Genomic DNA, 13359 nt, shown 5'->3' on the forward strand with positions numbered 1-13359 from the left:
GTGAATCATTGTAGCTCAGGGGAGTGATACAGATGACGGGTATTGACTTACCACTATATGGAGGAGCAGAGCGTGTGCTCAAATAGGACGGCTTCTATGCTGCTGGAAAATTTAACAGATCTCTTGCAACTGCTCTCTGAGCTGCAGAGCGTTGCCCAGGTCCCAGGTACCACCATACTTAGCACTGCTATGAGGCTAGTGACCAGTAAACACACTTAGGTTAACTCCCCCAAACTGTGGGCTTTATAAACCTCCGAGACCTAGTCAGAGAGTTCAGTTTGGTTTCCAAAAGTGCCCTTTTGGGAGTTAACTTTCACTTTTCTTTACTACTGGGACTATTCTGAGTGAGCTAAAAATACAGCATCTCCCAAAGGAATTTAACCACAGCATCCCTCCTTCACAGAGTAAATTTCATGGTAATTTCAGGAATGTTACTCTGCAGCATCCTTGCTGTCCTGTCTTTTTGAAAGCCAGGTCTCACCAAATTTGTTTAAAACTTTGAGATACTCTAGCCAAACTCGTGAGCTATTTATCTCAAGGAAGCTGTATAAGAAGCTGTGCGTTCAATCTGCTAATCCCGTGCAAGCCAGAACCCCGTGGAATCTCTCAGACTGAAACACGCTGGGATGTGTGTTGTTCTCTCCCACCCTCCCTCCTCCCCAGTCTTCTTTGGAATCAATGAGAGAAAAGATAGAAGGGGTGGGGGTAGTGGTCTGTAATTCTCACAGGAGATCTCATGGAGACTTTTTTTAAACACGCTTTCCCAGATTTTGTTGTTCATCAGACTCTGCCCTACCAGTCCGTTTCAGTGGATACGTTCAACTCCAAGAATGACGTGTACGTGGCCATCGCTCAGCCTAGCATGGAGAACTGCATGGTGCTGGAATGGGACCACATCGAAATGAATTTCCGGAGCTATGACAACATTACAGGTGTGTTGTGGCTTTGACTGGGTGTACTGACCTCATTCCAGAGTAGCCTAAAACCCGGGAGAGAAGAAATGTTCTTTGTCATCCTGAGAGGGAGCTTGGCTCTCAGGCTTGGTTTGATTTGGGAACACTCTCCAGCCTACCCGCATCTCTCCAGCTTTTTCTGGATTTGGTCAGTTATGACGCACACAGAAAGCTCAGGTGGTGATTCTACTTACTGTCGGTGATCCTTTTGGAAAGGGAGAGGGTGATGGGGGGCCTGTGGTGGGAAGCACTTTCCTGAAATGGGGAGAAGTCACTTCTAGAATCCCTTGATCTTGAACAGTCACGACAGCCTAAGACTGCACCAGCTTTCTAGCAGCTCTATGCATCCTTTGACTTTTGTGATGCTGGTAACTACAATGTTAATATATACACACATGCACATTCTCATGCACACATATATGGACACATACAACACACACACACACACACACACACACTATAGCTGTTTGTATTGCCCCCTGGCCAGGCCCTGGTGATCACTGCTTCATTTTAGTGTGTGCGTGCTAAGTTGCTTCAGTTGTGTCCAGCTGTCTGTTACCCTATGGACTGTAGCATTCCAGGTTCCTCTGTCCATGGGATTCTCCAGGCAAGAATACTGGAGCGGGATGCCATGCCCTCCTCCAGAGGATCTTCCCAACCCAGAGATAAAACCCAGAGATCTTTTATGTCTCCTGCTTTAGCAGGCGAGTTCACCTGGGAAGCCCTTCCTTTTAGTAAATACGTACAAAAGAAGCATAAATGGCTTCCTAAATTCAAACCTTTGGGATAAGACTTGGTGGTTCATTCAGTGCTGTCATTGAATCCCAGTGTCTTAGAGCTACTAAAGATGGACCATCTACTTGCTTTTTAAATAAGTGGGATAAAGTCAAAATAATCTTTCAAAGACTTTTTTACTGAAGTGCAACCTGACCATAATGCTGACTTTACAAACAGCACCATTGACTGTGGCCCCATGTGAGGGTTTCCTTCCGTGATTCCTGGTCTGACTGCAGCAGCATCTTGCTGCTGCAGAGAGGGCATGTCCAGGTAGCATTTCAGGGTCCAGAGGCTCCTAGGAACCTCTCAGGCCCAAGGTGGCCTTGCCACAGGTGCAGAGATGCAGGGAGAGAGCCGCTCACCACTGGAGGCAGAGCTGCTAATGAGCCTGACCTGGCGAGAGCTCTGTGAGACACATCTCGATGCTCGAAGATGCCATCTGGCCTCCCAGTGCTGAGCCTACGTTCCTGGGGAGCAGCCTTACTCGCTCCAAGCGCAGACTCAGCACCGGTGAGTGCTGCAGTTCACAGCGCAGCACACGATGGAGGGAAGCCCGGGCCTCCAGACCCTAAAGCCAGTCCATGTTAGAGGAGAAAGGAGGGCGAGAGAGGGACTCGCTTTGCTGCCTGCAAGGTTTTTGGCTTGTGTCTTTTCTCTGACCTGGAAGATCGGTGAGGGCTGAATGAACCAGCCCCTCTGCCTTCTCTCCTGCCTCCCACCTGAGGAAGCAGGAGCAGAGTGGAGTCGTGCCTTCAAGCAAGGAGTTCTGATGCCAGTGCTTCATGTTGGCACTGGCTGTGGGCTTACAGGGATCCAGGCGCTGGTCAGTCTCATTGGAACTCACAATAGCTGTTTGAGGCGTTACTGCAGGTCCCCTGCCCATAGGTACAGGACAAGCACCATTCGTTCAAAAGAGAGGACGTGTATAAAGTATAAAGAGCTCAGGTTTTGAAAATCTATGAATGTGGGTTCTACTCCTGACTCTGCTATGTGCTAGGAAGTAGCCGTGGCCTCTGAGCCTCAGTTTTCTCATCTGGGAAATAGGCAGGAGATTTGCCTCACGTGGACGTGAGGACTGATAAGTGCCAGGCACAGCGCAGGCAGTTCTTAATGCCGACCTCCTTCTCACCTTTATGAATGAAGAGATGGAGGCTCAGGCATGTTGAACCACTCCAAGGCAGAGCCCAGGGTTCGTCACTGCTCATCCCACCCTTTCCCTCTCCCGTTTGACCTTGGTAGGAAGCAACAGCACTGCCCCCCACCTGCCCTTCCTACATACTGCATAGGTCACACCATCAGGTTCTTCAAGTCATTCGTTCATTCATTTGTTCACTTAAAGATTTCTTAGGCACTTACTCTGAGCCAAGCCCAGTCTAGGTGCTGGGGCCATAGCAGTGAGTAAGCCACAGGAAAACCTCCACCCTCAAGGAGTTTGTATTATAATGGTGGAGAGAGAAAGAGACCAAAAAAGGCAAATAATTGTCATACATACAAAACATTAGATGGCAGCCTGCTAAGAGGGGAAAAGGTTGCAGGGAGGAAAGATTTGAAGTGCTAGGCGTGGAAGGATTGAAATGTTACATAGAGTGTCTGGTAGAGGCTTCATTAAGGAGGTGTCTGAATGAAACCTGTGGGACATGAGGGCTTGACGCACATGGACAGCAGGGGTAGGGGAAGGTGGAGAACATTTCAGACAGAAGGAAGAGCAATGGCAAATGCCCAGAGGCAGGAGGGTATTTTTCCTGTTTGATAAACATGCAGCTGGCTGGTTTGGCTTGGACAGGGTGGTCCAGGGGCCATTGCAGGGGACAAAGTCAGAGAGGTTGAAGGGCTGCTCCTGAGGGCCTTGCAGGTCCTGCCAAAGACTTGGGTTTTTGCCCAAGTCATGGAGGATTTTGTGCAGCCATCAGCCAGTCTCCACGGAAGATTTGGGTGCCTGCTACAGAATGCTAGGTTGTGTCCGGCTGCTGGGTGGAGAGTAGTCTGTGTGTGGGGAGGGGACAAAAGTGGAATCTGAGAAGGTAGTTGAAAGGCTGTTGCAAGGGTTCAGGCGGGTGACCTGGCAGAGACCGCAGAGCTGGTGGGTGGGAAGTGGTGAGCGCAGAGTGGGTGAGGCTAGAGCCAGGACTGGCGCTTGCTGGTTTCCAGGGCCTCCTTGGCCTCTCAGGGTCGACGTCTGAATCTTCTGAGAGGTGGCATCTGGACGCAAAGCCCACGGCGACCCTCCTTACAGCCCAAGAAACGAGCTACGACAGCTCATTAAGCTTTGTGTTTGTTCATCTTAAGAACGCCAGCATGACAGTGTTTTCAGAAATCTGGCTCTGGATCTTTCTAACTGGTGACTTTGGCTGAGTTTTAACTTCCATGAGCCTCTTTCATCTGTAAAATAGTAATTTCGTGAATTCCCATTTCATGTAAAATGTTATCATAGTGTTGGGCCCATGGGAATTTAACTGGGTAGCTTATATAACACTTAGCATGGGGCCTGGCATATGGCAAATTCTTAACAATTGGATATCAGTTGTGGATAAAAAATGAACATGTGATTCTCCTTCCCTGCTGCCACCACTAGGGAGATCCACCAGCTTCGGATATTTTACTTTTCTTAATTTATGAAAGCACACAGAATTCATACATCAGGGTCCTAACACATTTTTCCAAACACATATTGCCAACTTTCTGTCAATGATTTCTGACCACATCCTACAATTCAACCACCTCACTTTCTTTTGTTTCTCCCTTTACCTGCATTTCCAGGCTCAAATGCAGCCTCCTACAGGGAGCATTCCTTGATTACCTTATTGGAATGAATTATCTGTTCTCTCTGCTCTCTTAATCCATGAATTTCCATTAAACACAAATAGCATTCACTGTCACATAATTTTTCACTTAGAGGAAGGCAGCTCATATTTATGTGCTCAGTGATTCATAAATCGTTTCTTACCTCGATCACACAGCTTCGTAGTGTGTACTTATTGTCTGTATTTTATAGTGAAAAAAACAGGAAGCAGCTCTCCTTCCCCCATAGACCCTAACTCTTTGACTTCAGTAAAAATATCTCTACAACTTTCCTAAGTGTAAGAATGCCAGGACCAGCAGGGAATGGCCTGAGGGAGGCAAGGGAGAAGGGTGGTTACAGAAGAAAGGGGGTCAGTCACTCTTTGGAGGAAGGAGTGTGACTCGCTAGAATTCAGCCTGGTGTGGAGGAAAGCTCTGTAGCTCACACAAGCTGGGCACACGACAAGTGGATGAGCCAGGGCACAGCCCTGAACCACTTGCCTTGAACCAGACCGAGGCAAATGTGGACCGTTCTCCCCTCTCAGGGCCGTGCATGCCTCATTTATCATCTTGTTTGATCACAGGGTGATCCCAGAGTTAGCAAGGGCCGGGCAGGCTTTTCTCCATTCTTGCCTGGCAAGTCTGGGGCTCCAAGGAATGGGAAGGACACATGCTTCCTCCTCCATGGCCCTGCTGAGCATCATGCAAAAGGGACACCTGTCTTCTAGTAGGTGAGGGAGACCCAGGGTCATGACCCCCACCCCTGGCTTTGCTCCTTACCTCTTCTTCTTCTTTGTACATATCTTCTCACCTCTCCTGTTTTGGGTTAATTTCGTTTGCCTTTTGATTTCTGCCCGCTAAATATGTTGCAGCATCTCTCCTCCTAGATTAAAATACACACACACACACACACATGATTTCTGCTGCTGTTGAAACTCCATTAGCTACAACGTCATATGCTACCCCTGACAGAGGTATGGAGCATCTCCAAGAAAGGAATTCTTTCTGTCTCACATGGCCCCTCTGCTGAGACCAGCAGAGCAGGGACCTCCGTAGCCAAGGCCTCAGGAGGACAAGGAGCGTGCACCTCAATTAGTGTTGGCAGGTGGGAGTCAGAACAGTTTCTGAGAAGCAGTTTAGTAGTTTAAACTCAGAAGTCTTAAAAATGTGCACAACGTCTGCTCTGCATCTCTCCACTGCCAGATGGTATTCAAAAACAGATTTCCCTACAGGGAAACGTAGTATTTACAATCATGAAAAATTGGAAATAACTGCAACGTCCAGCAGTAGGGAATTAGTTAAGTAAAATGTGGTGTCTCCATGCAATGGAATATTAGTGAAGTTGCTCAGTCGTGTCTGACTCTTCGCGACCCCATGGACGGTAGCCTACCAGGCTCTGCCATCCATGGGATTTTCCAGGAAAGGATACTGGAGTGGGCTGCCATTTCCTTCTCCAGGTCATCTTCCCAACCCAGGGATCGAACCCAGGTCTCCTGCATTGCAGACAGACGCTTTACCTCTGATGTGGTGTTAAAATGCAAGTTGTAGAAGATGCGATAACGTGGGTAAATGTTCACAACATAATGGTCAGGGGGAAAAGTAACCTATAAAAAGTCCGTGTATACTGTAAGCGCAGATCTATTTTTTTCCCATTTCTTTTCTAATTTATTTTTTTATTGAAGGATAATTGATGTACAGAATTTTATTGTTTTCTGTCAAACATTAACATGAATCAGCCATAGGTATACATACATCCCCTCCCTTTTGAACCTCCCTCCCGTCTCCCTCCCGTCTCACCCCCCTAGGTTGATTCAGAGCCCCTGTTTGAGTTTCTTGAGCCATGCAGCAAATTGTCATTGGCTATCTATTTTACATGTGGTAATGTAAGTTTCTAGGTTACCCTTGCCCAAGTCTATTTTTAAAAAGCACCTTTGAGTATGTGCAGAGATTGGCAATTAAAGAACTATATCAAGATATTAAGTGTTATTTCAGCATTTTCAGTTCAAGTGATTTTTTTAAAAAATTTCCTTCTTTGTGCTTTTTGGTACATTGGTGGTGGAGTGTAGACTGGAATGAGACTCCCTGGATTTGAGTCTCAGACTCTACCACATTGTATAATAGCTGTGTGACCTTATATAAGTTACTGAATTTCTCTATGCCTTGATAAAATGAGGATCATGGTGATGGTAATAAGAGTACCAGCCTCATAAGACTGTTGTAAGGATTCAGTAGGTATATACTAAGTATATAATAAGCATATAAAGGAGTTAGAATAGTGCCTTTTTAAGTGTTACCTATTATTATTTTCAAAATTTGCTTTAATGAACATTAAAAAGTTAGTTTTCAACAAAGGAAAGGGACCAGGTTCTTGCAGGGAAGCCAAAGCAATGGAAGAGAAAAGTAAATACCACCCTATGAACCAGTCACCATGTTCCCCCAAAGTTAATACTAAGAATAGAAATTGGGTAATTATCCTTGTTAATTTACAGACAAAATTCACTTTGGTCCAAATTGCCTAGGAAATAAGGGGAAAGAAATAACTTTTAATTGAATGACCTAGATGGAGGGTCAGTACTATTTGAGATGTGGGTGGTGCTATTGTTCTCTGGCTGGAATGGGAAAACTAGGGGGACTTTGGGGGAGACTCTGGGTGCAGACTGGGAGAGGATGGTGGGAGCCGACCCAGACAGAGGAGTCATGACTGAAAAGGTTCCCCTTTTCCTGCAAAGTTCTGGTTTGGTGCTGCCAGAGTTGGATCATTCAGATAATGGCTCATCAGCAGGTATTCCTGCAGCGCCTGCTCTGGGCAGTCGCTATAGAGTCGCCTCTAAGTCCTGATTCCTAGCGTTTTAACCCTCAAGAGAAGAAACCCATTTAATTGCTTCCTTCTGATCCGTGGAGCTCGGAATAGCATGCAGACAATTTGTGTCTTAGTGAATTTCCTGAATTATGTACCTGCCTCTAAAGACACCAGAGGCCAAGGTGACCAACACTTACCTATTTCTATGGAGATATATCTAAACTATTTTTTTAATTGTGGGAAAATATACATAACGTAAAATTTACCATCCTTAACTATGTTTGTGTGTGCTGTCCAAGGCATGCAGCGATCCCCAGAATTCATCTTGAAAAACTGAAACTCTGTGCCTATTAAACTGTAACTCCTCTTTCTCTCCTGCTCTCAGACCCTGGGTACCACCCTTCTGCTTTCTCTCTCTACTGACTCCTTTAGGGACCTCACATGAGTGGAATCAGACACTATTTGCCTTTTTGTGACGGCTTACATCAGTTAGCCTAGCGTCTTCAACATTCATCCATGACACCGCATGTGTCAGCATTTTCCTCCTTTTTAAGGTGGTACAGTGTTCCATGATGTGTATATACCACACTTTATTTATCTATTCATCCATCAATGGACACTTGGATTGTTTCCACCTTTTCACTGTTGTGAATGATGCTTCTGTGAACTTGGTGTTCCTCAAGACCCTGCCTTCAATTCTTTGGGTTTAAACCCAGAAGTGGAATTCCTGGATCATATGGTAATTCTTGGTTAAGATTTCTGAAAACTGCCATACTTTTTTCCACAATGGCTACACCTTCACAAGAGTACCAGTTTCAGTATAGATGAGCATTTTTTTTTAACTTACCTAAAGACTTTGTTAGTTACCAATTTTTAAATACCAGTTAGATTTACATAGTTATTTATCCTTTTCATCCTCTTTATTAAACTCAAAATATTCTGATTAATATGTTATTATTTAATACAGTTGATTTACCTGAAGAAGTTCTTGTTTTATATAGTTTAGATTTACATAAACAAATATTTACTCTCTTCATTGTTGTTTGTTATATCTTTTTTTTTAATTGAACTATAGTTGGTTTACAATATTGTGTTAGTTTCAGATATATGGCAAAGTGATTCCATTTTATATACATATGTATATATTTCAGTTTATTTTCCATTATAGATTATTACAAGACAGTGACCATAGTTCCTTCTGCTATACAGTAGGTCTATTTGATATACAGTAGCGTGTACCTGATAACCCCATACTCCTAATTTATCCCTTCCCACTTTCCCCTTTGGTAACCATAAGTTTGCTGCCTGTGTTTCTGAGTCTGTTTCTGTTTTGTAAATAAGTTTACTCATATTATTTTTAGACTTCAGTGGAAGTGGTGTCACATAACATCTGTCCTCCTCTGACTCTGGGCAGGAGTGTCTCACAGTGGCTGTCCTAACCCCCCTCTCTCCTCTCCTGGCGCACAGGTCAGTCCATCGTGGGCTGCAAGGCCATCCTCATCGACGACCAGGTCTTTGTGGTGGTGGCCCAGCTCTTCGGCGGCTCTCACATTTACAGATACGACGAGAGCTGGACCAAGTTTGTCAAATTCCAAGACATAGAGGTCTCTCGCATTTCCAAGCCCAACGACATCGAGCTGTTTCAGATCGAGGACGAGATGTTCTTCGTCATCGCCGACAGCTCCAAAGCCGGTCTGTCCACCGTGTACAAATGGAACAGCAAAGGATTCTACTCGTACCAGTCCCTACACGAGTGGTTCAGGGACACGGATGCTGAGTTTGTGGACATAGACGGAAAGTCACACCTGATCCTGTCCAGCCGCTCCCAGGTCCCCATCATCCTCCAGTGGAATAAGAGTTCCAAGAAGTTTGTCCCCCACAGTGACATCCCCAACATGGAGGACGTGCTGGCTGTAAAGAGCTTCCGGATGCAGAACGCCCTCTACCTCTCCCTCACCCGCTTCATTGGGGACTCCAGGGTCATGAGATGGAATAGCAAGCAGTTCGTGGAGATCCAGGCTCTACCCTCCCGGGGGGCCATGACCCTGCAGCCCTTTTCTTTTAAAGAGAATCACTACCTGGCCCTGGGGAGCGACTACACGTTCTCCCAGATATACCAGTGGGATAAAGAGAAGCAGTTCTTCAAAAAATTTAAGGAGATTTATGTGCAGGCGCCTCGTTCCTTCACAGCCGTCTCCACTGACAGGAGAGATTTCTTTTTCGCATCCAGTTTCAAAGGGAAAACAAAGATTTTTGAACACATAGTTGTCGACTTAAGTTTGTGAGGGTATGATTGGTGAAGTTAAAAGACACATAGCTTTAGCTCTTACATGAAAGAACTGAGGGTGGGGGCGGGGGGAGGAAAGAAGCCAGGTTCACATCTCTGAAACTGAAAATGCACTAGGGAAATAGTTAGAAGTTTGCAAACTTTTAGAACTCATATTTTAATCAGGGATTGCATTTATTGGCTAACTGCATGACATGTTCATTCTCCCACTTAAAAAGACATCCTAAAGCCTGTAATTACTGAGAAAAGAGTATAGCATTAACTCTTACCATCTAGGGAAGTAATAAGCTTTTTTTTTTTTTCTTTTTAATGAGGAAGGAGAAAACTCGATAAGTTGGGACCGCTCTTATAATGGAATAAAAACAAACAAACAAAAAGACCAAACACACTTTGGGCCCTTCTCATTCCATTGTAGCAGTCTATTGGGTAGGGACGCTTAAAGTCAGAGACAGCAGAAAAGACTTGCTGATGATCAGTTTAAAATCTGATAACAACTCAGCAGTGCTATTTTGAGCCTTTCCAGTTTCCTGAATCCCCCCTAATAGCAGAGCCTTGATTATTTCATTGGTTCCTATAGATGGATCCTCATCATGGGTATGTTAACAAAATAAGGTTTAACATTGCTTTCTCTGCTACAAAGAAAGTATTCTGCTGACATACATAGTGGTCCATCACGGGCTGCGGGCCCAGAAGTGAGACCAAGGCGATTCCCGCTCTACTTGTTGTTCAAAGCTGACCCCCACAGTGGCCGGCACAGTCGAGCTCATTTAATGCTCTCCATGACTCATGTGCTTCTCTGGACCCATCCTTTGAGTGTGTGGGTAACCTGCAGACAGGCCAACGACTGAGTGGTGCTTTTTATTCTGTCCTAGAGCAATAGAACAGGTATTTTCATCTGATGAGCATCTGGTAGAGTTTTTGAAGTCAGATTTTGTGGAGTCAAAAAGGGTTTTGTACAACTCTCGACGTTCTTTGAAACCTAGAGATGAGTCTGTGATGGATGCATGTTTTGCCCTCTGGGCAACTTAGTATGTCAAGTAATTGAAATACTGCCTACCTCCCTGCCTCTCTGCCTACCCCCCTGCTCCTGTTCCAGTCCTGCTTGATCCGTTTGCTGGTACTTCTGCCGCCAGTCTAGTCCTTCTGAAGGTGCTGCTCCATCAAATTGCAGAACCCCGGTATTCATGGTGGCACTGTCCCTTCCTCTCCCAGCCCATTAGCAGCAGAAGCCCACACCCTCACATGGGGTCATGTGCCGGCAAAGCTTCACCCTGTACAGGCTGGGCTATGGTGGGTGGGGGTCTCAGGCTGATCCAGAGGGACCAGGTTTGGAGCCAGACACAGTGAATCCCCATCCACACTCAGGGGACACGGTGACCTTTCTGGTCTGGACAGTGTGGGCAGCTCATGGGGTCTGGTTTTGTAGGAGGTTCCAGGTGGATAGCCTGCCTGGCTAGGGGGTTCTCTTCAGAGTATGTGAAGTGGGAGCTTTCAGGGGTGGCTCTCCAGCAAGTTCTCTTCTGGCTGTGAAAGTAGCACACTCATCTTCTACTGTATTGCTGTTTTTTAATGATTGTTTGCCAAGTCATGAGTAGGTAGATGTTTTGTCACAAATATGAATGTGTTTGTTGTTTCCAAACTTTGAGCAATGCAGATCGAGGCAATAAATAGCACTTAGAGAACGATGCCCAGGGTCACAGCAGCTCTCTTGGGGACGTTCTGGGACTGCAGGCTCAGGGCTTCCAGCCCAACTCACCCACACACAGTAGCGTTGCTGCTCCAAACTTTCCTACTAAACATGAGTGAACAGGGGAAAACGTGGTTTGTTTTCATTTTTAAGCACAAATCATTCTTCTATGTTTTTTGCCTTCCTGGTTTATTTGAATTGACTACAAATATCAGATCCTCAGGCTCTCCAGATGGCTCAGTGGTAAAGAATCTGCCTGCCAATGCAGGAGATATGGGTTCAATTCCTGGGTCAGGAAGACCCCCTGGAGGAGGAAATGGCAACCCACTCCAGTATTCTTGCCTGGAGAATCCCATGGACAGGGGAGCCTGGCATGCTACAGTCCATGGGGTTGCAAAGAGTTGGACACGACTTAGCAACTAAACAACAACAAACCCAAATCCTCACATCAGAGGCTGCAAGTGGGACCGATCTGCCTTTCCCCCCAGCTGTCAAGATGGACTGGCTATGCTTTCTGGCACCTGGAATCCCTCAAACGAGCCTGGGAGAAAAGCAGGCACTTGACAAGAAGTGCAGGAGACATTTAAACCGTCCCAGCATTTGCACCAGGTTAAAGTGATGTTCCTGATTCCAGCTGCTGGTAGAGGAGGCAACGGGGCATCTTCTCCATTGCTGCCTCCTCAGAGCAGTGACCACCTTCTCAGCCTTGCCTTTCAGGTTGGAGTTGGGGGCCACCCTCTGCCCTCACCACACTGGGAACCATCACCTGGAATCTGGAAAACCCGGGAAGCAGAAGGAGCGGGGCTGGGGGCTGGGGGGGACTTGCTGAGTCCAGATGAACATCAGAGGGTGAAAGGCAAGTCCAAAGCAACTGGTGGTGAGGAGGGGTGTGGGGGTGAGAAGGTGGGAAACCCATCAGCGGCTATCGGTTTTCCTTTTAAAAAAACTGTGGACAAGATGGGAGTCTTCAGTCTACAGAGTGCCCGTGCTGAGGGACGAGGTATTTGTTCTGGCCTACTTACCAAAGCAGCATAGATGTTCTTGGCACGAGGCTGTGGAAGCTTCGCTTCATTAATCTTACTGCTCCCTCCAAAGAACCCTAAGAAACAATTCCTGCAAGAAGCTTTCTTCCAGTAATAATGGAAGTCAAAAAACAAAACAAATAGAAAAGCCCCAAACAACAACAACAACAAAAACCCAACGCAGAGAAACATGTGGGCCCCTCCCCTGCGGGGCTGGCCTTAGAAGACGTTGCCCTGGCTTCTCCATACCTCTCCATCACCCACTGGTTGATCATCTTCGCAGTTTCTTTCTTCTTTATAATCTCGGTGTCTAGGCACCCAGATCAAGTCCCTCCGTATGACCATGTGGCCAAGCCACACAGCCTTAAAGGGAGAGGACTTGTCTCCAAACTCCATGGGGTCAGGAATAGATATCTCACAAACACTCTGAAAACAAACCTTAGGTGTGAGTATCATGGTGTTCTCAGGAACATGATTAACAACTAAAAGCTACAGAACTGCTATTACATGCAAGACCCTTGTAATTCTGCCAGAAGTTACAAATAATTTTCTGTTCTAAGGAGTGTTTTTACCTAGCATAATGGGTGAAAAGGCCACCCTGCATATTGGGAAAACTTTATGTTTTTCCAATACACAATTGTGTTCATCTCAGTTTTTCAGTTGTTGAAGGCATGCTGGAGGGCAGATACTATTCTAATTTCAGATAAAGAAATAGACATAGACAATCTTAAGTCAATTGCCTGCTCAAGATTATCCAGTTGTGAGTGACAAAGCTAAAGCTTTCCTCTGAGCAGCAGACTTTATGTTCTCTTTCTGTGACACTGCCATGCCCTCCCAGTAAAGACTTTTTATCCCGATTTTGACTATAGCAGCACCTTGAGATAAAATAAAAAATGCAACAAAATGTGCATAGAGAAAAAATCGTCCTAAACAGACACCATTCAATCAATCGGTCCATTTAATAATTAAACACTACAGAACTGCAGTTATATGCAAGACTCTTTAAAAAATCTGCCAGAAGTTACAGATAATTTTCTGTTCTTAGGAGGGTTTTT

At 45.7% G+C, this 13359-nt stretch overlaps 1 protein-coding gene across 1 annotated transcript in view; it reads left to right on the forward strand.

The window, feature by feature from the left end:
* Window positions 1-11581, forward strand: part of LGI2 (leucine rich repeat LGI family member 2) — a 30558-nt gene extending 18977 nt beyond the window's left edge. The window contains exons 7-8 of the mRNA XM_043438819.1: window positions 768-932; window positions 8776-11581. Of these exons, the coding sequence (XP_043294754.1) occupies window positions 768-932; window positions 8776-9593 (983 nt within the window). The 3' untranslated portion in view covers window positions 9594-11581. The remainder of the gene's footprint in view (window positions 1-767; window positions 933-8775) is intronic.
* The last annotated feature ends 1778 nt before the right edge of the window (window positions 11582-13359 follow it).

Source organism: Cervus canadensis, chromosome 19 (assembly GCF_019320065.1).
Source record: "Cervus canadensis isolate Bull #8, Minnesota chromosome 19, ASM1932006v1, whole genome shotgun sequence".
In the NCBI taxonomy this organism is placed as follows: domain Eukaryota; kingdom Metazoa; phylum Chordata; class Mammalia; order Artiodactyla; family Cervidae; genus Cervus; species Cervus canadensis.